At 30.5% G+C, this 27,690-nt stretch overlaps 1 protein-coding gene across 3 annotated transcripts in view; it reads right to left on the minus strand.

The window, feature by feature from the left end:
• Positions 1-27,690, minus strand: part of LOC127715033 (LIM domain only protein 7-like) — a 225,582-nt gene that overhangs the window by 161,351 nt on the left and 36,541 nt on the right. For all 3 annotated transcript variants that reach the window (XR_007988082.1, XR_007988083.1, XM_052221051.1), the window contains exons 5-11: positions 25,152-25,197; positions 17,883-18,572; positions 13,295-13,434; positions 7,945-8,143; positions 6,441-6,815; positions 5,018-5,142; positions 350-504 (exon numbers count right to left, since the gene is read on the minus strand). Coding sequence is in view for 1 of the 3 variants with exons in the window: in XM_052221051.1 (XP_052077011.1) it covers positions 350-504; positions 5,018-5,142; positions 6,441-6,815; positions 7,945-8,143; positions 13,295-13,434; positions 17,883-18,572; positions 25,152-25,197 (1,730 nt within the window). In the remaining 2 variants the exon portion in view is untranslated. The remainder of the gene's footprint in view (positions 1-349; positions 505-5,017; positions 5,143-6,440; positions 6,816-7,944; positions 8,144-13,294; positions 13,435-17,882; positions 18,573-25,151; positions 25,198-27,690) is intronic.

Here is a 27,690-nt window from a genome sequence, read left to right on the forward strand (position 1 = left end):
TCAGTAACTACAAGTATTTGTCAAAACATTTGGTGTTTTTTTCATACGGTAACCGTTTTCTGTTTTGTTTTTGTATTATATATTTTTCAATTCAATAATATCTGTAATTAGATATAAGAAGATGTGGTATGAGTGCCAATGAGACAACTCTCCATCCAAATCAAAATTTATAAAAGTAAACCATTATAGGTCAAAGTACGGTCTTCAACACAAATCAATGTCCTGAAGCTGAAATATTTGAAAATTTTAAAGAATTTGAGGAATTTTGTTACTGATTTCAATTTAAATTTTGTTATCAAGTAAAACATCATTTCAAACATCATCCATACATGTGTCATTAGTAACAAACCTGCGTTATATCTCCTAACACGGATTTCTAACTCTCCTTTCTTGTTAGCATCATCAATGACCTTACGAACCATGGCTTGTGTCATGATGCCGATATCACGGTTATTTACAGAAATGATTTCGTCTTTGGCTTGTACTTCACATACATCTGCAGCACTACCTAAAAAGAAGAAAATATTTAATTAAAATGTGTGTACTAATATATGTGTTAAATATATGTTGTCACTTGCCAAATAGTTATAATTCTTACATAATTCTATTATTAAAATCTTTCTCTTCAAGCAGAGGGGAGGAATATATTCAACCAGACATGAAAAATATTTTTCCTATCCATGATGATTGTGATCATTATTAAATTGAATGTCACTGACGACATAACTGATAGTACAACCTATGATATCAATGCCATTAATATGCTAGCTTAACTTTTGCTATGCTCAGTACCAAAATGCATGCCAAATAATAGCATAATAACAGTATAAATATCTGTATAAAAGTAACAAGAAGAATACTAAAGGTATGTATGCATATTATATAAATAAAGATCACCCTATGTGTAATGTTAATTACGACATATCTTAAACAGAAACAGTACAATGAACTTGCTGAACTTTTCCAACAGAGAGAAGTCTATTGTAGAAATATGAAGAGAATAAAAAGGAAAATGAATGAAAAAGTTAGCATGTTAGATATTAAAGATAGATAGAAGAAAAAAATGTTTTCAGATATTTAAACTAAATGAAAACCAACCTAATTTTATTCTTCTAGGAATTTAATTCCATACATTCCAACTAATTTTAGAATATTAAGTATCATTCAGTGTTTTCATAAAAGTGTGGATTAGGCAGGTCTTCAATTTACAAGGATGGAATACTGTTTAATTTCTAAGTTTATGTGCTTGATTTGAAGTTTTATATGCAAGGCTTGCATATATCAGTTCATATTACATTATGTCGGGAAATTTTCCCATGCTTGAGATAGGCATTTTTCATCAGTTATACAGATAGATGAATATAATGTATGTTGACCCCTGGATGTCTTTTGTTTATTTGCTTTGTTGGGTTGCTGTATTCGTTGACATATTTACCTATAACTTCTTCTTTTATTCATTTAGAAACCGGTTTTACATTTGTATGTTATGGTTTATGAACAAATATGCATGAAAAATGTAATATGACCGAAAAATGTAATATGACCGAAAAATATTATTAACAGACAGATAAATGTTATAAATATGACATGTGTTATGGGGTGGTACACAGTTAATAAATAGGACAAAATATGAAACAGAAAATATAATGTATATAAATATTTCCTAAGATTAATACAAATTAGCTTGACAAGTATTATTATAAATGGTGTAATGTTACAATGTGTTTTAGCCAGAAGTTAGGTGATAAATAACAAACTATGCCATTATTTATTGTAATGTATGTTTCAGGTTTACATGTAAACAAGTTTGACCTTGAAAGATAACAGTCATGAAAGAAGTAGAATTTTAAATGATCTATAGAAGAAAATATGAACCTTCAGAATATATAAGACAAATGTGTTTCTAAAAGATTGAAATATATTCCTTGTTTCAAAAAAGATTGAAATTTATTCCTTGTTTCAAACTGGCTTTAAAAAAATATTTCAAATAAAAACTGTTAGTTTGAGCATAGTCAGGTGTTATTAAAGTGACCTAAAAAAGTGTGGTTGTGCCCTGTGACCCTTCACCTTAGTTACCAGTGTTGGTAACTATGTCTACTCACCATCTATAAATATAGAAACACCTGAATCTGTTTTGAATAATGAAATGACAATGATAAATACATGTATGATATCATAAATGAGGAAAAGATTTTTGGGATTCATCTAAAATCATACACAGAGCATGATCTATAAGAGGGCATGAATGGGGTTTGCAGAAAGGAGAATAATGGGCACAAAATAACAAAGAATTAAAAAAAAAGTGGACCAAAACAAATAAAGAATGGATAATAAGGGGGGCTAAAATATGAAGGAATAGACAATAATAAACAAAATATACAGATTAGAGAAAAATGGCCTAAAATATTAGAGAATATGAAAATGAAGATCCCCTCCTAATGCAGACCCATAAGGCTGTATTTAGGTTGCAGGCATAATGTGGATGTGTCTGTAATGAACTGGGAATGCTGTACTTAAGTTGCAGGAAGAATATGGGGTTAGACTGAAATGAACTTGGAATGGGGTGAGGTATAGTCTATATAAGCCAGGAACATTTTCAAAGATAGAAGTTATTTTAGATTCTGGTACATTCTGTATCTTATACGTTCTTTTTTTCATTAAAACAAGGTGCTTACAACTTATTTTTTCCCAAAGAGGCACCCCTTGTCTAGTAATATCCATACCATGACTCAAAAAGTAGTGCAAACATACCAGGAAAAGTCATTATTAACCTTGCAAATGACCTTTATTAATAATATTGACATGTTTTTGAGAAAGAAAAAAAAGACATGGAAATTCTTTCGTTTTTTGCTGTTATATTTGTATGTCAGTTATATACTGTAGATATATTGTTTGAGAAGACAAGTGACATGTCTTGGTCCTATGTACCTAGTACTTAATTATGTATGATCTATTATTAACACTCATATGCAATGTTTATGCCATAAGGTAGTCATAATTTACTCGTAAATATGTCAGACAAATATTCTGTCCAGTAGGAGAAAGTCACCTATTGCCCCTAAGAACAAATTAATATCCTTTTATAACTATATTTTTTAAAAGCAATAATTTTCCTGTTTGTCTTAAGCCATAGTTTCTTGTTGAAAATCTTAATTAATATCTTTACTATAGACACTTTACTAGACCGTGTCTTACTTAAAATGACATTGAACTTTTTCTGTCTCTATTATAAATACGTTTTAGTAAAATATCAATTAATTAATAACTTTTCAAGCTTTTTTTATAACTCCTCTGTTAATCAGAAAACTATCTTACTTTTTATCATTTAGGTCTTGGCTTTTAATCTTAAGAGCAAATAACAAAATCATACAAAATTTACTTGTGCATGAACTATGCAAAGCTTGAGTTTCCATCAAATGTCAAATCCCTTAAATACCTATATATATGCAAACTAGGGTTAAATAGGGTGTTCACTTATTTTTGTCCGTCTTAAGATACCATAATCAAACAAATTAATCAGTGTTTATGTGTTTTTAAAAATGTTATGATGACACAAAGGCTCCAATGAAATATTTTTCTAATGGATTATCAGTTTCTTCACCTTTGGCGAAAAATGTACATGATGCAGCATAAGTAAATGAGTAAACTATTTTAAAAGAAAAAACTAACAAAAAATTATTGAAAAGCTTTTTCTTATAAAAAAAAATGTCTACCTTTACCCCTAAGCCAGGACAATAGATAGATAAAAATATTAAAAGGTTGATATAAAAGATGTCCTTTTACACTTTTCTTATCCATTTACAAAAATGAGCTTGAAATCATTATTCAAATTTTTTTTTTAAATACAAAAAAAATAACTTTATATGATACTATCTATAACCTACATTAAAAATAATTAAATAAAGCCATCAAAATTTTAACGAGGAAAGAGATAAGGTCAGTGCTAAAAAGGCATCAAATAAATTTCTAAAAAGAAAAAACTATAAAATAAACAGATTACCAATCTAGATAAGACATAAAGTAGCCAAAAAGGGCACTCTCAGTACTTTTAAAAAAAAACATCAGTCAATTTGTTCTTCTAAAATGTCTTACATCACGGTATATGAAAACAGAAATGGTTTAGATTAACTATTAAGATATGATATAATGTCAATGAACAGGAAGGGATGATGTTGGATGCTAGTGATTATGACCATGATGGTCATGATGGAACATGATGAAACAAAATGAGGCAATGAATATGTACTTAAATAGTATAAAACTATCATGACTGAGGATTCATATTTGTTGAAATCAAATTTTGTGGTTGGAGAAATATTTGATATTTCAAAGGGATGTATCTCAATTTTTGGTTTCATCATTTGCTCTTATAAAAGTTTAAATAAATTTGTATTTCATCAAGTATTTAAATTTGCAGTTTTTCTCTACTCAGGAAATCAACGAAAACTGGTATCCCTTTAATATCAATGAATCCACAGTAATTAAATTTCAATGCACAAAATCAAAATTTAATCATCTGCAACTCTTTTAACAAAAAATCTTACGATTAAAATCAGTCGTAAGTTATACTGAAATGATCATGACATACACATATTTTTTATTTGTAAGACTTTTTGTAAATAGATCCCCAGGTCTTTGTATGCATTGCCTCCACCAATTATTGGCTCAAGTCTTACCCTCCAACCAGAAAGATTTCATGAATACAAATATTGTATCAAAACACTATTTACATGTGAAAATGTTTTAAATGTCCTTTTATAATGGTCAGCCTAACTTAAACACAATAAGATCTGGTGGAAGGAGTAATGCTTTCTTGTGTCAAATGGGAATTTTTTTAATTCAACAGAAGAAATAGTAAAAGTGGTGACAAACAATTATAACATGACAATAAGTAAATAATGTCTTTAATAACATACAAACAAACTTACAAAGTCCAAATATTTTTTCTGACAAAAAAAAAGATTTGCTGATTCAGCTATTTTCAAAACAAAACTAGTGCCCTGTCAGTATTCTTTACCTACCTAAGTTAACTTTATCAATAATCACTGGCTGTTTCTTGTCTTGTCCACCAATAACAGTTATTCCAAAACCTTTTGGATTGTGTGCCTTTTGCTTTATTTTAATATCCTTTTCAATATAATTCTGAAAAACAACAGCTTGAAATGATACCATTTTGCAAATTTACCCAAACAGGGAACATAAATGATATTAAAACATCTTAGAGGCTAAAAACACTTCCATATTTGGCATGCTTGTGTATAATGTTTGCACCCACAAAAACAATCCAGGCTTGATCAATCTGGTTCCCTAATCAGATCAACATTCCAGAGAACACAGTTCTATCCAGTAAGCATTTTGACATCACACTTCAATTAAATGTGTCAGTTATAAAATAATCTGGAACAAGGATCAAGAATTTCCAAAGAGTTATTTGGCATTGTTTCAATTAAATCATAAACAAATTGGTCAAAACACAAACATCCAAAAATGTTTAGATTAGATGGGTGGATAAATTTGGCTTAACCTATTTCATATGTATAACATACTCGTGATACTTGTTTCGATTCAAGATTTAAAATTTTAATCCCATCTCTGCAGGATATTTTTCACAACTGTGATATAACAATGTTACTATTGTTCAATATACTAAACACAGTCATCAACTGAACTAACTACAAAGGTTTAACAAACTCTATATAGTGAAAATTATGTATTCCCTTTTCAGATATTTGTAAATTAACTGTTTCACTGAATAATGATTAACCCTGTAAATAACTGGTTCTTCTTTGCTTAACATCCAGTCCACTGAGGTGACTGGCTACAATATCAATGATCTGTAAAGAAAGCTTTAACATAAGCCTATAATGCATTAAGAACTGTAAATTCAAAAATTTTTGCGATGTTTTTGATATCTAGAAAATAGAGGGGATAATTTCGGCAACCTTGTATTCAAAATTTGGAGAGCATAATTTGTATGCAACATTTAATGGGATTGCAATAATTAATCTCATACTTTTGCTCATTGTTCAACAACTGCAATAAAAAATGCCCTAAAAAAACATACAAAATACACTACATGCATGGCAATACCATAAATGAGTTTCCATCACAGATCATCTACTGTTCAGTGATTATTGTTGGAAAAGAACATACTTAAAAGTTTTTAGTGTGACTACTGTTCTATTTATTTGTTGATTAATTGCATAATGTGTAATTTTACACCACTCGTAAATCTGATGCCGAAGCAGACAATGATTACATAATTGACCTGCCACCATTGTTACGTGTTTATCAGTGTATAAAGGACAATTTATTTATTAGGTGATACATGTAACTATATACGTTTCAATTTCTCATAGGTCAACTTCTGTCAACTTATTTACCATGTTTTCAATTATTTAATACCAAACAATTATAAAAGGAGACAAACAAAATCTTACCCTCGGTCTAGTTGGCTCTGCCTTCTTTTTCGGCTGTAATGTGGATCTAGCAGTTTGTGTATCTAAAATTTTAGGATCCTTAAATTTATCCGATTTGGAGTCAACACTGAATTCAAATGTTTTTCTTGGTGGTTTTTCATACACCTTTGATGTATCATTATCTTCCTTACTTTCAAAACTTTTCAACATACTACTGAATTTATTAGATAATCTTCTTGCACTTTGATTTGGTGGTTTTTCAGCATTATGATTTTCGTCTAATGTCCGACTACTTCTGTTTTCTGTTTTTGATTTATAAGATGTATGCTTCTCTTCCTTGTCTCTGTCAGTCAATATAGACACTCCTGATCCTGTGAATGCACTGCCCATAGATTTCTATAACATAATTCATCAAATATAAATGCTCAACTTGGTCTTATTTTGTTACCAATGACATGAATAAGCCACTTGAATGTAGGACCTTTCCAACCTTAAGATATAATGTAGAATTTCAAAAGTTTTTGGGCCTTTTATAGCTTTCTATGCAGTATGGGTTTTTTCTCATTGTTGAAGGCTGACTTCACACCACATCTTCCTATTTCTATATTTCAACTAAACTACTTAATTTGAATCCTCGAAAACAACAGATTTCTTACTAAAGCTTCTAAAAACAGTAAAATAAGGATCATTCCAAAGATACTATGTGTGTGAGAGACCCCCATTTTAAAGGGCTGTATAACGAGGAAGCACTATAGATATATGTATAAATTTATGTATAGTTATTTCTGTAGGAGAGAGGTGAAAGATATCAAAGGGACATTCAAACTCATAAGTCGAAAATAAACAAACAACGCCATGGCTGAAAGATTATGAAGAAAAATTATAATTCATAAAAAAAAATTTTTGTTCTCCATTATAGCTATTAGCATGATTAGGGTTCTTTTTTTCAGAAAGGCACATTTTCTGTTAGGAAAAATACTGATTGAATACCAGAATATTATGGAACATAGCATGTTATATCAAATAAAGACATTCTAGCCATTTACGTAGGGTAATCAAAATTTACTGCTATGCATTCCAAGCATGGTTTAACAAATTTAAGTGCATTTTTGTCTGCACTAATGTATGATTTATTGCAAACAATAGCATGAAGTTTTATGATTCCTACACCTTCAAATTTTATAATGTACTATAAAAAAAATTCATGTTGAAGCCAAAAATTTTTTTAATCTATGCAGCCTGCGAAAACAAGTACTCATGGCCTTATAATGTTTCCATGATCGTATACAAAGCTGGCTTGTAATTCCTTTCATCCAATGAGTTATGTCAATGATATGCAGACTTACCACACAAATAAAATCACTGTACTTGCATGGAAGGTAGAATTTTACTTAACTATAACATCATAAACATCTTTGCAAATCTAATTTAAACAGGAATATAAGAACTGATCCATGGAAGCTTTTTCAATGTTCAATATGCTGAATGTTTCAAATATTTTTAATTATTTTTATTACAGACATACTGATCTATTTTTGGCAGATAACAATGGAGCTCTTTTTGGCGGTTCAGATTCTGTTTGATTTGCTTCTATCCGAGACATAGCCTCTGAAATTCCTGGTGCTGGAGCTTTGGATGGTGTTTTCACATCCCATAACAAATCTTCATTATCTTCTATAGGATAGAAATGTACTGGTAACTGACCAACACTTTTTCTTTTCTCCCTGAAAAATATTGAAAAAATTTACTAAATTTTACATACTATTCACCATGTTCACATGTAATTGATTGATTGAATACCAAAAAAAATAGTAGTATAAATTTCATTATTTTCAGCTGTATACACTTTAAAAGTTTTTTAGTTGAGAAAATGCAGCTAGTTTAGAGATTTACAGTCAGAGCAGTTGGCTACTGTTAATTTGAGAAAATGCAGCTTAAGTTTAGAGATTGACAGTCAGAGCAGTTGGCTACTGTTAATTTGAGAAAATGCAGCTAGTTTATAGAGATTTACAGTCAGAGCAGTTGGCTACCGTTAATTCTAATTTGATTTTTCTGAAAGTTGAATGTACATGCACCAAAACACTTATCTGTTAAGTCTATAGGGGAATGTTATGTAACTTTTTAAAAGCCAGTCACATCATCCCAAATTATCCAGTTAGGTTATGACTTGGCCTCAAACACAAACATCCCACAAGTCCATACTGTACTGAGAACTGATAAGTTGGATGACTGCCTTGTGCAATAAAGATTACACATTCATGTGTACATTCATACAATTCTAGGGCAAATTTACCATTTTCCATAAGAAATGTATGAAATCAAGATAAACTCAAGCTGAGGAACGCAAACTCTATACAATAATTAGAAATATTCTATAACACTTTAAGGCTCAGAGATTTGTTAAACATTTGATTGAGATCAGCCAGATAATTGGAATTTCATAACCTGTGAATCTGAGGACAGACTACACAGTAGGACAGCAAACTGTCAAATCAAAATGACAACAAAAAAATTATTCAAACTTGACTAATCAACTTCTCTTTATAAATTTTTCTAAAGTAATGTATATATTACTATATTTTTTCTCTCAATTTGATCCTTTAAAAAATACAAAATTTATGACCTATTTATTCAATAAAAGATACAGTCTTGATTATTTTTTCACTGATACAACGAAGACACAGGACACGCTACCCAAAACAAATGTAAACTATTTATGACTGTCTCAATTGTTTACAAGAGTCACTTTGACATCATTTTCACTACCAAATAATTTACAACAACTCAGTAATCATCCTCCATAAATATCTCTGATAGCTACTTCAATCTAGTCATACTTCATGATAAACCAATGGGGAACAAGGACAACCTATTTACTTAACAATTCTCAGGTACTCAAATCAGATATTTCAAAAATTCTTACAGATCAATTTTATGTCTGAATTTATCCTTGAGTTACATTGTTAATGAGGAGAAGGAATTGTTTTAGAATTTTTATTTACTTCCTCTTTGTCAAATGATTTGATTAGAGTATTTGCCTGACAGACAATGCAACATTTTACTAAGCTTTCAGTGTTAATAACTGTTAAATTTTGTAGTTTATCATGTTTATAACATTTCAGTCATCCTAAATGTAAAAGAACACACTGTTAATCTTTCAAAATTTTCACAGTATAAGGGCTCATAAGTTACATTTTGAAGATAAATTCTATTATTAGCTATTGTAAATTTACATGAAAGATATCTGCAATTGATCTGCCCGGTTTCTTGGTTAAGTATGGGCCCAGATTATATCAGGGCTTAAGCTATTTAAAAATGTTTTGAGTATGATTATCATACTCAAACTCAGAAATCAACTAACCAAAATACTGATTTGGTGCACTCCCAAGTATTGAGTGAAGTTTTATGACCAAAAGACCTGGACTCCCAATTACTCAGGTTTGTTGTATTGCACTGAAGCTGCACAATGATATCAATTTGGAAAAGTATACATGTATATATGGTCCGAGGACACAGTTATCGTCCTTAGGTTTTCGTTGTCTACAAATTATAGTCCCTAGTGTGGACAGTGTATAACTTGCAAATTTTTTTCATACACTTTCCAAATTCATTTCTTTATATTTTATGCATGAAATATTAAGTAAGGGGATGAAATTACATGTTAAAAAAATTTGGGTGCTGAATCTTTATGTAAAGTAGTGATTTGGTCCAGTTAAAAAAGGTCAAAAACTAGTATGCCTGAAGCTGTCAAACTGAATTTTAGACCCCCTTAACATAGAATTGTCAATATTTTGAGTTAGAGCTGGTAGACTTTTCTATAATTTTGATATTATTTGTCCCAATAGTAGTACACTACACTGTAAAAATCTTTTTGAGATAGAGCAGGTGCGATTTTTTTAATTTGGCTTTATTGTCTAAAAGAAATGCACTACGAAATAACTGTGTTCTCGGGACTATTACTTTCTAAATTGTGTACAAATATTGCAAGAGTATAGTAGTTATTTTCAGTTGTAAATTGCACAACATTCCTTCATTCTCAATTGCAAGTCATGTTCATTATCTTCATAAATTTTGCTAAAATGTTAATTTTTCTTTTTTTTTTTTTTTTTTAGAAAAATAGTAATAATATTTGTGAAGCTATAGTATAAAGATTTTTGACATACAATCTGATATAATAAAATTGGTCATGTATGTAGACTCATAATCATCTGTTTTTGCAGTATAAATTTGTTCTACATGGTATACAAGATCTCGACTCGACTTGAAGTCTGACACGTAAAGAAGTTGTGTAATTGCATCTAATACATGTATTAAAGCCTGATGAATTCTGCCAGAAGAATAACCAGGATCATTTTCATACTGACATGTATTCATTTATTTTTTCGTTGGTATCAAGGTTCAAATAAAAAAAATGTCATTTCAATAGTATGAGCCCAGACTATATCAGGTTATTAATTTCATGTTTTCATCATTTGCGTCCATCAAAGTAACTTAAAATTTGTATGTCGAGTATCTGAATAAGTAGATTTCTCCTAACCACAAAATCAACGAAAATCAGTATCCCATGAATATTAATGAATCCAAAGTATGTGATTATCCCAGAGAATATAACAGTATATCATAACAATAGTTCTATTCAATATTTTAAATCAAAACCTTAAAAACTTCAGATTTTTTTATCATTATCTCTTCAACCTGACGAAATACAACAAAAACCTTTTACACAACAATGTCAAAAGTTTACTGTGCTGTCTGTCTCGTCTCTTTGTTTATTTATAATTATTGAACACAAAACATATATTACTTGGTAAATATGTTTAAAAATTATCCAGTATTGAATTATCTGTGTTTAAATACAGTAATAACTTCATAACAATAGACCCATGGTACTGCTAACCAACGTATAATATTTGTCAAAATAATAGGTACTATATTACTCTTAGTTAGGCCCCTGACACTTTAATCACAGAGGCTTATATGGTCAGAAACTGGATTTTCATCATGATTCCAGTTTTTACAAATTATTTGCAAGGATTTTTGATACATGGAAAGACCTATGATTAAAAGAAGCTACATATTGGGAAATTGTTAATGAGACAGCAACCCAACGACACTAAAAATCCAAAAAGGCATCTAGAGATCATCATACAGTCTTCAAAAATAGCCTCCACCCCCTTCCAACTTTCAAAAGTAAAAAAAAAAGTTATTGAATATTCAAATGTGAATGAAAGAGGATACTGACTTACACCTACACTTCATGACTTGTCACTTTCAGAATTTTAGACATACTAAAGAAAAAGTGTTTTATCATGTGAAAAAGTGCCTTCAGCAGGAAAATTGAAAATTATAATTTTAAAAGATTGGAGTTGGACACACCTGCCATGTGCAGGGTTTAAACTAAAGACCTCAATGTTGACAGACTTAAGTGATATAGTAGATGAACTACTTGGACCACTTGGCCACCAAGGCCCCCTCAATCTTTAAAAGTAAGGGAAATAGTTTTTTCTAAGTTATCATATACATGTGCCACATGGAATATTCTTGGTCAATACCATATGTGTACACCCTAACTTTATTAAACAATCATATCATACAAGCCAAACAAAGTCAATGCTAAGCTTCTTTTGAAATACATAATTTAGATTTGTCCTGATTGAAATAAGTTCGATAAATTCTTTGAGGTATTGATTTATGTTGGAGCCTGTACAATGATATATCATGTGTATAATAACAATCATACATTCCAGACCATAGGTAAATGACTATATAGGGATAAATTGATATTGAAGTCATGAATTTAGTCACATATTTTTTACATTGACATAAAAACTCCAAAAGAAAAGGCTCTAATAATGTGTGATATACATATAAAGGTAAACTGAGAACTGTACAAGATTTCATAACATGTTAATTGTGAAAACAAAAAATTAAAAAACTATAAGCTGTTTATTTCTGGGCCTTCAGTCATAAAACTTTACTCAGTACTTGGAGTATAACATTTGTACAAGAAACTCAAAATACAGCATTTTGATTGAATGATTTCTGAGTAAGATAATTGTACTACAAATTTTTAAGACTGTGAGGCCTGTTCTTCATTAAAATTGGGCCTCAGTGGCCAAGTGGTCTAAGTAGTTCTACTACTGTAATGATGACACTAGCCAGTCAACACTGAGGTTGTGAGTTTGAACCCCGCTCGTGCGGATGCACTCTACTCCAATCTTCATTGACTAGGATTGTTAGTTTTCCTATCCAAGGTCTTGGTTTTCTCCGGGCACTCCGGCTTCCTCCACCTATAAAAACTGACCGCTACGAAATAGCCCAAATGTGGCGCTTAAAAGTGGCGTTAAAACACCAACAATCAACAATCTTCATTAAAATTGATGAAAAGGGGTTTAGGGCATGCTAAGGAAATGTTAAATTAATTGTGCTCCTCGATTTATTTTTACTAGAGTTATGACAGTTTGCTGGAGCTACTGCAGAAACAGAACGACATGACTTTTATAAATGTCAAATGCAATCTTTATTTTGTACACTGTGTTCTAAATCTTGCATGTTTATGAATATTTATAAGTCTTATATTTCTTACAATTCTCAGACATTCATTGATAATTTATAGTTTTAACTTGTGATTTATTATGAAGATTGATTAGTTTGTATAACATGCAGGAATTCTTATCCATCATGCCCATATACAAAGTTTACCTATATATATGACCTTATTATCATTGATGTAATTGCATATCAAAATAAATTAAACAATTACACAGTTCTCTATTCTGTTGTTTATACTTTGATGCTGCTTAGATCAAAATACAAAACAAATCTCTGGAATTGGGCCTAACTCTTTAGCTAAAGAAATGTTCCCATTCTCTCACCTTTCTTTTTTTATTTGATCGTAGGTCTTTGGCGGCTTTTTCTTTTCTTCTTCACTTTTATTCATATCATCTGCACCTTCAACTCTTTCTATGGTAGCAGCAGAAACTCTCCGTCTTCTGTTCTTCCAACTTGATAAATTCTACAGAATAAATTTTAGACATATTTATAGCTGCCATTGAAAATAACAAAATATGAAAAAAAATAAACTGCAAACTCTCATGACTCTAATTACAATAACTATTCAAAACTATTTTTAACTAAAATTTGTAAATTTGATGTAGAAATAGAATTTATTTTATAAATGAAAATGAAAACATGATTTTATCATATGGAAACATCTTTTTACCAATCAAAATTTCAAAAATGAGGGAGATAAGTCACAAAATTAATTTTTATTAAGGAATGTACAGGAGAAGACATATAATTTAATAAGACAACATCCTTACACCATAAGTTTAAATCCAAAACATCTAGATGTCTAGGTCAGACATACATAAACATGTACACCTTACAATTATTCCATACACCAAATATAATTAACCTATTGCTTGTGGTAATTGAAAAACAGACCAAAAGACAAAAACTTAACATTGACCAATGAACCATGAAAATGAGGTCAAGGTCAAATGATACCTGCAAAACAGACATGTACACCTTACAATTATTCCATACACCAAATATAGCTAACCTATATTGCTATTAGTTTGAAAAACAGACCAAAACACAAAAACTTAATATTGACCAATGGACCATGGAAATGAGGTCAAGGTCTGATCATACCAGCTAGACAGACATGTACACCTTACAATCGTTTATACACCAAATATAGTTGACCTATTGTAGCTCTGCAAGCGAACTAGCACTTCTGTTTCAATTCTCATCACTTCTCCCTATCAGTTTCAAAAAGAGAAGTCACTTCTCCCTATGATTCTGAAGTAGTGTGTCACAGCCCTGCTAGTCAGTACTTGAAATACAGGCAATTACTCATAATAAGTGAGAAATTCACATGACAAAAAAAAACTTTATTTTCTTTTCAACCAGTCGCTGAACCATGAAAATGAGGTCAAGGGCAATGGACATGTGTCAGATAAAACTTCGTAAGATAAGGTATCTGCATACTAGGTAATAATTGAAGCTTCCAGGTCTTCTACCTTTTGAAATATAAAGCTTTTACAAATATTAAATTTACAACACTGTCGAATAGTAATCCCTATGTCTCGCATACTGTGACAATTTAGTTGCAGGCAAGACAAAAAAAAAAAGAAAAGTCAAATCTGACATATGTACATCATTTGTACATTGTATGATCAAACAGCAATTTCCACAAAAAATTATACTATATATATATATTATTTCAAAATAAATTTTAAAAATAAAAAATCCAGAAATATGTATCAAATCTTATTATCTATACAGAGTGATGCAAATAAAATGTTAAAAGCATAATATAGTGGGCTTGGTCAGTTACAAAATCAATTTACTTATTAAATGCATGTATTCAACTATCAAAATTTCAAAAAGATGGCAAGCACTAAATAAACCTGATTTAAGTCTGCTTAACATGGCAAAATAAATCATGCAAATTTCTTCTACAGCTATTCAGGGCTTTTGTTTGCCTTGACAAAATCACTTATTTATTGAACACAAACTTTACAGGTTGACATGTAATGGATTATGTAATACAACATAAAAGGAACGTGTTCACAAAAGAAGCTTAAAATTAAATACTCTGTCAAAATTTATAACCAACACAAAAACACACATTATGAGCTAAATTGAAAATTTAAAAACTTTCATTCATTTCAAAAGTGAAAATATAATCATAACCTTATTTGTCTAAAAATACTCTTTTGTGATAAATTTCAAAGCATGCCAAATACAATGAAATATGTGCTTATGTTAAGAAAATACTATCTCATCAAATTTATTAATATTCATGAAGAGTAATAATCATGATAATGTATCTTTTGGGTTTATGTATGTCTTTGGGTCAGTCTAAACCCTGGTCACAGGCCAACCAGTCCAAGTTTGTAAAACTTCTATGGGGCCAACTCAAAGCATGTAAGAATTTCTACAACAGGCAATATATTTTCAAATAAATGGGGAATGTGTCCATGGGACACAGACGATGCCCCCGCTTGCGTATAAAGTTATAAAGGGACATAACTTAAGAACGGTAAAAGTGACACTATCCAAATTTGTACTTGATCTGAGATTTGTTGAAATGAGCATTGTGTATAAGTTTCATATCATTTGCTTGAGGCAAACTAAAGTTATAAAGAACGGAAACAAAAAATTCAGCAATTTTTCCATTTGTAAAGGGGCATAACTCTAGAATTGTAAAAGTGACGCTACCCAAATTCAAACTTGATCTGTGTTTTGTGGTAATAAGCATTGTGTATAAGTGTCATAACATTTGGATGAGGCAAACTAAAGTTAGAGAACGGAAAAGAAAAAATTCTGCAATTTTTCCATTTGTAAAGGGGCATAACTCTAGTACAGTAAAAGTGACGCCACCAAAATTCAAACTTGATCTGTGTTTATTGGTAATAAGTATTGTGTATAAGTTTCATAATATTTGGTTGAGGCAAACTAAAGTAAGTTAGAGAAAGGAAACCAATTTTGGGACGTACGTACAGACGGACGTAAAGACGGACAAGGGTAAAACATAATGCCCCCTCCACTACGGCGGGGGCATAAAAATTAAGCGTAACGCCTTCCGGCTTCAAAAAGTTATCATGAAGACTATTGGGTTGCTGCCATATTGATGTATAACAAACATTTTTTCATTCATATGAACATGATGAATAAGGTGAAATAGTTTTGGAAAATGATGCATCAAATTAGTCCTTAAATTGATGAATGATATTTTATTGGCAATACTAACTCAAAACAGTACATGAATGTTCACCTTAACGTTTACTTCTTTTTTAATGGATTACTGTTTGAACTGTTATAATCCTAAAACAAAACCAGTATCATATAACCTTTAAATTTGAATTACTTTTCCCTTAAAAAAGGGTCATTTTCAGGTTTGAAATTTAACTGCACATGCCGGTTTGGTATATTTCCAAGGTTTACTGGTACATGGTTAAGTGGACCAATGAATCATTTTATTTATTCAGTTCTAGATTAATGTTATGCATGTTATCTATCCATCTGACACTCTAAAGTTTATAAGCATGTATGCTCATAAAACTAAAATAAAAAGACAACCGCTTACAGCATGTGTCCAATGACAGTAACAATACATGTCTATCTGTATAAGTACAGCTAATAAATAATACAAAAGGAATTAATGTGCTGTAAATGATAAATAAGGGGATTCAAAAGTAGATTTGAACAAATAGGAGTTCAAAATATCTTTCTTTATTAAAAAACCTTGTTGGTGACATATAAAATGCATACTTATATGATTTGCATTAAATTTCTACTCAGTGTTTTGTCTGATACATGTTTGTGAGGCCAACAGTTATTATGATATTGTAAAAGATCAAATTTAACACTGTCCTTTAATCACGATTCAATGCCTACTGAATCTGAATTTGCACTTCTTTGAGGTTGCAGTTTTCAGGTAGTATATTTGTTCATGAATCCAGGTCTTTTAGTCCTTAATGAATTCAGTTTCAATGATATATTTTCACTGTAGTTTTATTTTTGCCTGCCAAAAATAAAACTACTGCAAAAATAACAATTTACAGCATATGATTTGTTACTGACTAGTTGGAGAAAGGTACAAGTGATCTCACATAGCTTAAATTAAATATTGGCATGTCCCCACTTAAGCATGTTTAAAGTGGCTTAAGTCCTGATAATTCAAATAATGAGGGCTTTTTAATTGATGTCCAATCTTGGTGTTGGTAGATGAAGAATTCATATTGTTTGTTCAACAACACATCTGACCATGCTACTCAATAGAGAAATACTGGTTGAACTATATCCCTTTAATATGTGTAGGTAGGAGTATAGTACATTGTAGTACATGTAGGTACAATGTACGAGATACTGTAGCAGGGTTCACACATTATTGTTGGTGACTTATAATAAGATTAACAAGAGAGGCAAATCAAAACTTGTATAGCTGTAAGTCAATGTGAGAAAACATAATAATTAGCTTATAGTGTCTCTGTTTGTCTGTTTGTTTGTTCTTTTGTTTGTCAGATGTAAATTACTGCAAATTTCTTAACATTTGTACAATTTCATACGGAAATTTAAATAATTGGTACAATAAACTAATGGTAAAATAGGAAAGATAGACAACCACCCTAAATAGACATATTTACTTTGGGTATTTAGCTAAATTTTCTTCGAAAGACCTTAATTTTGTCTCTGAATAACCTTCTGACTTCATGCAACAATCACTTTTTAATTATGACATCAAATGTTTTAAATTGTTACGCAAAATTTTACAGGAACTTGTTTGATATTAAGTAATGGCGGACAAATTTGCATACAAGTGTAAATGAATCTATCGAGTAAAGAGTAACTATACCAGATCCATTCACACAGAATGGGTGATAGTGAGTAAACCTTCCAAATGCCTTTGTCTTTATTAAGTAACAGATTACTGTAGGGTAAAACACTTACTGACTGCCAATCTTCCTCATCTCTTTCTATTGTCTTTCTAACTTGTTTAACCTCCTTAACCATTGTAATCTGTTCTACTGCTTGTTTTGCTAAATCTTTCGATGGTTTTAATTTTATAAATTTTAACGGATCATCTGGTTGGCTAACCCTCCGTTGAGTTTTAATTGTTCTAGTAGGGATATCAACACTATCAGACGATTGCCTTGAATGATTCCCATGTGAATCGTCATAGCTGTCCACTGATGAAGTCCTTGTATGGGCATTTGTTAAGTCAGGGGTACTTTGATGAAATCCATCATATGATGTTTCTAAATTTGAGGACAATCTTAATTCCCCACTTCTGTTCAGGGAAGAAGTGCTCCCATAGCGACGCATGTCTGATCCCACAGGCATGTTCAGTTCTTCTGTTAAACTAGATTCGCGAGAATGACCGTAAGATCCAAAAGAATCATATGAACTATCGCGATTGTGTTTTCTGTCTATAGAATCACTCGGTCCTTCTTTTCCGTCATGTGAACTATATGCACTTGAATATCCACTACATTCAAAAGAATCATGTTGGGCAGGTTTGTCTGATAAAATATCCTTTCTATGAATATTAACAAGGGCGGAAAATGCTGACTGATCCAAATGTGGTCCACTGCAAGTGGTCTCGACTATCCTTCCAAGCCAATAAATTGTAATAGCAACCTGAAATGTATATAACCATTTTATTAACAATTTTTCATATCTAATTTCTTGGAAAATCAACTTTGTACACTTCAATTTGTAGATTTTATCATACAACACAATGAAAGAAATTATTTCCTTATCAAAAAGTAAACACTCTTTCTTGACTTATGCATCATGTTACAGTTACTTAACTTACTTTCTCAAATTAAATTATCCTAATTCTATATTCACCCATATTTCTCACTTGAATGAATCCATAATTTTTGTACAACACTTCCTAATGTATGCTTTAGTTAGCATGTCTTTTGATGTTTATCTATGTAGACAATGTCTTTTTCAGATCTTCTTGTCTACAGCCTTTTTATGTGTCTTTTTTATTAATAACAGCCAATAAAACAATGTGCACTATTAGAATGTTCAAAGTATAAAATATCTCTTTCCTTCCCTGTCAAGTCTGGTAGCTACACAAGATACGCTGCTGCAATAACAACAGACTTAATTATACTGATAACCTTTAGTTGAGCTGTTATCATCCTTTGTTTGAACTGACATCACATGAATTTTATACTTCCATATGACCATATCAGTTCTTTAAAGGAACCGCCTGCATGTGCATGACCATATTTGGAAATATAAAAACACACCACCAGCTGCTTCTTCAGATGAAATTGATTTCATATTCAGCCAATTTTTCACATGAAGAGATTATCATACACAAAATTAAAAGTTGTTTTTCATATTTAATGACCCTATGTAAGAAGTATCTTTCCAGATATCAAACGTAAAATGAATTGGTCTTTTTTCAAAGTCAAGGACTCCCATGTATGAAGTTTTATTCCTGATATCAAGTTCAAACTAATATAAAGTTTTGTTGTGAATTATTCATATGTTGGTATCTGCTGCATTAATTTTCTCCTTATGTTGTAAAGTAAATTTATAGCATTGGTTGAAGAGTCTATCAAGTTTCCATCAATGCCCAACACAATGCTTTTTACTTTTATTGGCAGTGTTATCTTAGAATTTACTTTTATTGGCAGTGTAATCTTAGAATATCTTGTTAAAAATTGTGCATTATAATTTTAATGAATACAACATTTCTGCATGGCTAAAATTGATTGCTTTTGATGTTGTTATACATACAAAAGGTTCCGAACATTGTCTTGTGAATCAAGTTTTAAAATCAATTTTATTATCAAAATTTCCCATATACTGCAAAATTTATGCAGATAAATAATGTATCATTTTTACGAGGAAACCACAAAGTACAGTTAACACTTAAGTTTACAAAAGTGGAATAGATAAACACATAAAATTATGTTGAAAAATAAAGTTTGAAGAGTTTTTATATTTTCAAACTGAAGATACTGAATTTAATTATAATATAATTTTAAATTGCACCTTATTAGTCATAAACCTAAATAAATGGAATGTTACATTCAAAAACATGTCTCTCTCTGACTGATCGATAATGGCTGATCTATGCCAATTTTGTTTGTTAACATTATAAATCCAACACCTTTTCATTATCAAACCAATTAAAATCAATAGATCATATTAACCTCTTCAGATTTTAAACTTTTATGAACTTAATTTACAAATTTTCTTATGACAATCTGATAATAGACTTAGCAATGCATTGTGGGAAGTACAAAGCCAGCTTCTGATTAATCGACATTCCTTGATAAACTGCTGAATCGTGATTTGTTTGGAAAAAATTACCAAAATATTTATATTACTTTAATGCTGTGTACACAAACTATGAAAAAGTATTCTGTATTTGTTTTCAGTATAATAAACTTGTCCGATACACCATGAAACAGGATTTTACAGTTCTAAATGATTTTAAAGTTGCATGTATGAATAATTCTGGGAAAGAATTTGTGTTTTCATAAACTTTAATGTTAACATATACTGAAATGAATACTCAATAACACCCTAACTACAACCAAGTGGAATGTTGCTAAATTTTTTCAATTGGCTACTGAATACTTTTCATTTATTTATTTCTTATGCCCTTTTTAGTTACATTGTTTCCCATGTATATATATATAAATCTTTAGCTAAATCCTAACTTGTCACTCTGTATGACCTTTCTAGAAAAGGGTTTCAAAGGACAAAAGTTTGGCTTAATGTCTGTTTCTCTATAATGAACAAGCAATTTCTGTTGTAAACGAATCAAGTCAGTACAGTAGATGTTTTTTTGCTATCAATATTGTCACAAATGACCATGTATTTTTAGTCTGGATACAATGTTTGAGACTTATTAAGACAAGAGTGCACACGCTGAAATGTCTCGCCTGTTTTACTGACCATTGATTTTTATGTTGAAAGTCTTAAAGAAAAAGTTTTACTACAAGTTTCACATAAACTTAACATTTTTAAAGATCCCTGACAATGAGGTCAAGGTCAGATAAAAACTGTCACACAGACATGTACACCTTACAATTATTCCATACACCAAATATAGTTGACCCATTGCTTATGGTAATTGAAAAACAGACCAAAACACAAAAACTTAATGTTAACCAATGAACCATGGAAAATGAGGTCAAGGTCAGATGATACTGGCTAGACAGACATTGTACACATTCCATAAACCAAATATAGTTGACCTATTGCTTATAGTACTTGAAAAACAGACCAAAACACGAAAAATTAACAGTGACCAATGAACCATGAAAATGAGGTCAAGGTCAGATGAAACCTGCCAGTCTGAAATGTACCCCTTACAATCATTCCATACACCACATATAGCTGACCTGCTGCTTGTAGTATATGAGAAACGGACATAATCACGTTACTTTAACCTTGATCACTGATCCATACATTGAGGTCGAGGTCAGGTTAACCCTGTCTTACAGACATGAAGACGTTGCAAGAAACCCATATACCAAATATAGTTATCTTATTACTCATAATAAGTGAGAAATTCACATGACAAAAAAACTGTAATTTTTTTTCAAGCAGTCACTGAACCATGAAAATGAGGTCAAGGACAATGGGCATATGACAGATGGAAACTTTGTAACATAAGGTATCTGCATACAAGGTATGAAGCATCAAGGGGTTCTACCTTCTGAAAGATAAAGCTTTATACAAATAGTTAACTCCGCCGCTGGATAGTATAATAACTATGTCTCGCATACTGAGACTTTCATCACAGGCGAGACAAAAATTAGAAAATTAGTAAAGCAGTAATTTTTATCATTTTTATGCAGATCTGTCCCCCCTGATTTTTAGTCAAGGTTTTAACAGTTTATTTCAAATCATAATTTGATTTACGTGAGTGTATCTTGATGTTTTTAATTTTGTCATATAATTATATGTCTGTACCCATTTTCTATCATGTCACAACATTATCTTGATTTCTAAATAAAATTATACCTATTCCTAAAGAAAAATACATACCACTTATAAATTCAGGTAACAAATCAGTATACATGTAAATCGTATTAGATATAAATTTCCTTAAAATCACTAGATACAAAACAATTCACCCATCTAACATAGATTTACAGTTATATAAAATGGGAACTCTACCTTTTAATGTCAAGGAAACACCTTTGATGTCCCTAAAAATCACCATATTTAAAAAGTTGTTTATTTCACTGATATACGAACCACTGAATTTACAACAAGGTATGGTTTGGATTATAACAAAATAAATTGGTCCAATCTCGGTGAGAAATGAACCTTTGGTAATATGACATAATGCTAAAAACCCAAGCGAACTAACGAAATCAATTTACATTGAATTTCAATTTCCTTTTACACATTCCGAAATCAATGAACCTAAGACATGACAGAAAATATGCTGACATATTAGACAGATACAAGTGCACTTTTTTGTCAACAGCTGCATATAAGAGTTACCTAACCCATTCAATATATCATAGGCGTGTCAAGAACTGATGTAACAGTCTGAAATTTGCATTCCATTCTTAAAAAAATATGATGGCTTATAGTTTATCTTAGTAATATTATGATTAAATAATGGTTAGAAGAATATTTTACTTTTACATGAAAGTTATGTTGGAACAAAGAGCAAATCCTTTACAAAATTCAAGATTGCATAAAAAAGGGTCTTACAGATGTTTATGTATTTTATGTGGGATAAACAAAATGATTAGGACAAATTCCAGATATTTCTAAATACGACTACAGTATTAGTTCATTTTTCCTTATAGTGTTTGCATGGATACAAAAATAAAAAGATATATATAGGATAAATGTATTGATAAGATGAAATCCAAAAAAAATATAGACAAAACAAGATAAAATGCTAACATCATTCATTCAGTCTTCTATGCATTGAAAGTAAAGTACACCATCAAAATGTATAAACTAATAAATTGAACCAAATTAAATTTTGAAGCAAACCATATGATTTTAAACTAAGTGTATGTAAAACACAAGTTGCATATTTTGTCAAGCACCAAAACTCCAAACTAAAACCTTGAGATTATTTGTCTGCATACATAAAATTGACACTTCTTGTGGTTTTGATGGTGTCAATCGCTAAACAGGTCCTTTAAAATTAATTGAAATTCATGTCACAGTTTCTCCATTATGTGCTTGACAGAGGCAATCTACCCATTTTCAATTTCACAAATCTTTTAATTGGACAGCAATAACTGTACCCCTGTAACGAAGGAATGTGAAAATTGCAGCCTTGTAAAATCATTCAAGCACGGCTAAAAATATTGCATAAGATATTAAACCATTTAAAAGATTTATTACATAATTTTTGGGAATAATTTATGATAAATACTTAATGATTACAAACAAATACGAAATTCTTGGTTTTTCCAAAGTTTTTAAGACAAGATATTTCAAGGTTGACAGAGATGTATGTCTTACAGAATTCTACAGAATCGAGACATGTTCCATAATACTAATGATCTGTTCGTCTTATATCAAAATGTCCCAAATTCAAAATAAAAAAGATGTGGTATGATTGCCAATGAGACGTTACTTTCCACAAGAGACCAAATGATGTAGAAGTTAACAAGTATAGGTTATTACTGTATGATCTTTAAAATGAAATTATAAAAAAAAAAGAAGATGTGGAATGATTGCCAATGAGACATTTTAAACATGAAACATTGCAATTAAAAAGTGTCCCAAGATTTTTACTAACCAGTAAACTACTTATTAATTTTGGTTGTAATTGTTTTTCTACTAAAAGGAACCCATAGCTGCATGTATTACCAGCAGTGATATTGTTATGAAGGCATCATGAAAAAAGTTATCCTCAAAAATAATATTTAAATCTTGACTTACAAAATGCTTAAATTTAGCAGACCATATTTATCCTGGCTAAGACAGCTAATTATATACATTCTGTTTTCTTCAGAGATTGCCATAGATATGGATAATAAATGAAAAAAAACATTTAATGATAATGATCATGCCATTTTTTAGTTTTAGCATTCTTGAAATTATAAGGACTACATGCAAACATGAAGTGAAAGTTGATTTACTCAGATGTTAATGTCAGCTTCTTCCTGAAGACTAATGGACAAATAATGTTAAAATTAACATGACTATAACACAAAAGAAAATAAAACCTTGAAGCTAACTTAATTTCCTACTACAAGTGCACAAAATTAAAGGTTAAGTATCAAATAATAAAATGAAAAATGTCTTTTAACTCTTAGTTATTTCAGTTTACATGTAAAATAAATACTACCTTTGCTTTGTAAAATATATAACTCCCGGGCCAACTAGTTTTTATTATTGCTTCTTCAGTGCAACATGCATTTTTTGGGCTGACTACAAATATGACAATCACATCAATCTAAGGATAGACAAACTATCTACAGCCTATAGGCAAGTCTCTCTACAAAAGTGCATCCAAGATGCAAACAGTACAAAGAGTGCATGGCCATCCTTTAATGTAGTTAATGCATGGCTGTAAAATTTATGTCCTGTTTGATTGAAAAAATTTAAATACCTAATAAATCATACACTTTTTGCACTTCTAATTCTGCAATAATCTTTTAAATTATGCCAATAAGCAGTATTATAAAATCATCAATTTGTCTACCCAAAATCATGTATTTAAAGTTTCTAACCTGTATATAAGTACACCAAATGAATTAACAAACTAATCTCTTTCCAGACATAAACTGTGCATGGGCCAATATATATGCCAAAGGACTGCATAAATTTTCCAAGCAAAAAATTATTTTATGGTCCTGTTTCAGTTTCAGCCACTGTGCAAGGGCTATAAATATGTTATGGAGTATGAATATGAACATTGGGTCTTTAATAACAGTCTCTATTACTTGTGACATAACCAATTTATTTTATCAATGTTTAACAATGTGATTTTCTAAATAAACAGCTGTGCAATCCAAATTTGTTATGCAATTTCAATTTTAAGCATGCATGTGTTTGCTTTTTGAGAAATTTAATTTTGTCGATTAAGAATATAAAATGTTATGCTGAAACAGGAAGTGATTATTCCTTCTCTGTTATTTTTTCGATGGTACTTAATTATATGTATGTATTCGGTTTTTCCTTTTTTTGGTTTTTTGTCTTTTTGCTTTTAATTGTACGGTGAGAATGTAAAGGATTATAAATATAACTTACGTTAGTATTTCTTCTTCCAACTTCTTGCTGCAATGAGTGTTCACTTCTGAAATGACAGAACAAAGGTTAAATTCAGTCTGGTTGGAGAAAGCATTTGTTTTCCCATTTGTTTGACCAAAGACCTAGTATGTCAACAAATCTTTGTACCACTCCATAGTAGTGTAGGAATTTGTACTAATGGTTTCGTTTATCTAACGGAGTCATTTAATACACGGTACATTTCAAAACCTTAACTCAGGTGACTTTCATTTTAAGTTCCGACCTTAATATGAAATTAATCCTTTGGATTTTCATCTCTTGACAAACAAATGGCATTAGGACTGACTTTTGTTGGTCAGAAATAATTAAATACAAAAATAATCCATGGATTAGGCTTGAACAAAGACCTGTACTTAAAGTCTATTGTCAGTTCAATATGCTGTCATTTTTATGAGCAAGATAAAACAAAATTCTCATTTTTATCGTTCTTTCACAATGAGGTGTCCACTTTGTAAAGTAAACTTGTGTTCATCCAAAAATTACTGACAAATTGAATATTTTGAAACTTTCTAACATTTTCAATTTTACCCATAATCTACACAAGATTTTGGATAGTATTAGATAAACTAGAAAGCAAGGCAAAGAGGAACACAACTGACAAATAAAACTTTGATTTGAGCTTTGAATATAAAACAAATGAAACCATGCTTTAAGAACAGACATTATAGAGTCAAATGAGACAGCAACACATGTACAAATCATTAAGGTTAATTTTAGGTCAAAGCCATTTTCAGATTCCTACTCTATTTATATCAAAGATCTATTTAAGGAATACCAACAGAAACACCAAAAGATCTAAAAATGTCCACTTCATGATTGGCAGTACACGCAGCTTTCTGCAAGCCTCTAACTCAACACTGACTGCCTTAATAAAACTTCTATCATACATTGTCATAGTAATATAGTTAAAGTTGTCGAGTGACAATCTGAGATTGATTTTCTAAAACAGCTAACATATTGCTCTAATATTGCATTTTTTACATGAATGTATGAAGTGCAATGTTAAAGTATGGAATCCTTATAATAGCTAGTCACAATGTGCCCCAATTAGAACATCTTCTGTGAGTCATATAGACAAACTAGAAATATTGTGGTCAGCTTAATTACGAATGTGTCATTTTTACTATTTGAACAACACTACTGTGGTTAGCTATGCCTCAGTAATCTGTGTGGCTCATTAACATAACAGCTTTACGTAACAACTGACCACATACACAACAGATTATAAACCACAATTCAAACTTTACTCACATAAACAAATAAAGTAGAACAATCTTATGATTATTTAGATTATTATCAGACCAATCAGGAAGACCTTATTTGGGTTTTGCTGACCTATGACTAGCTAAAATTCTTTATCATTTATTTACAATGAAATCATTGCAAAATGTTTCATCACCTCAGAAGGTTAAATACATGTATCTGCATGCCGAAATACTTTGTCATTTAATTAGACTGTTGTAAAAATAAGACCTTCCTTTTGTTTGAACATTAGATTAAATGCATATTATTAATTATTAATGCATGTACTTAATTTCCATAATTTTCACTTCACAACATCAATCACACTGATCAAAACATTTTTATTCCACCACAAGTTCAATCTTTGCATATTCTTTTCAATTTCTGTTCGATGACAACTCAGTTAGATTTAGGCGTCACAGACAATTAAGTGTTTTATCCCCAGCAATGAATATGCAATTACAATTTATACATTTATACAATTTGTCCCAAAAAACATTCAAAATAAAGTAATTTATATAATGCCCTTTACCTCTCGAAGTGAATTAAACTTTTAGATCCAAAATTTAAAAAAATCGATATAATCAGAAAAATTTTTACTACTTGAACTCTTACAGAAGTACATTCCTCTTAATATTTCTTATCTTACAATGTCAATTTGTACAACAAAACATCACTGTCACATTCCTATCCTGTCCATGTTATAATTTACCTAGCAGGTAGAGTGGCCAAGCCAATTAATGACCACTTCTAGTCTTTTTTCACCTTTCAGTGTCCAGCTGGTATTAATGGTCAAGGTAATGGTCAGTTATATTTGGTTTCAAGTAAAACAAAAATATAGACTTTTTTAATACCAATGTGTCTATATTATAACATTGTTGACATATTTTGACCACAGACTGCCATTAACTATCAGTATCTGATAATTAAGAAATAAATTAATTAGTAAATTATTATAATAAGTATAAAAGTGTTGTTGACAAATCAGTTTCACATATATCATGTGACATTAGCAGACTAATTAATGAAACTGATGAATGAGTGTCAAGTTTGAATCACTTATTTTTTGCCGTAATGTGTCTAAAAGACATTTTTTTTTCACCTTGACCACAATAATTCATAACTTTTTTTCTTTCTAAAGACAACAACCTGTTGTTTTTTCTTTAGATGTATGTTAAACAAATGACTTTCCTTCAGATGTATAATTAAACAAATGACAACTTAGTCATTCTTCTTCTTTTTTCTTTCTGCCTTGTTA

The sequence above is a fragment of the Mytilus californianus genome, unplaced genomic scaffold (genome assembly GCF_021869535.1).
Source record: "Mytilus californianus isolate M0D057914Y unplaced genomic scaffold, xbMytCali1.0.p SCAF_9, whole genome shotgun sequence".
NCBI classification, from domain to species: Eukaryota; Metazoa; Mollusca; class Bivalvia; order Mytilida; family Mytilidae; genus Mytilus; species Mytilus californianus.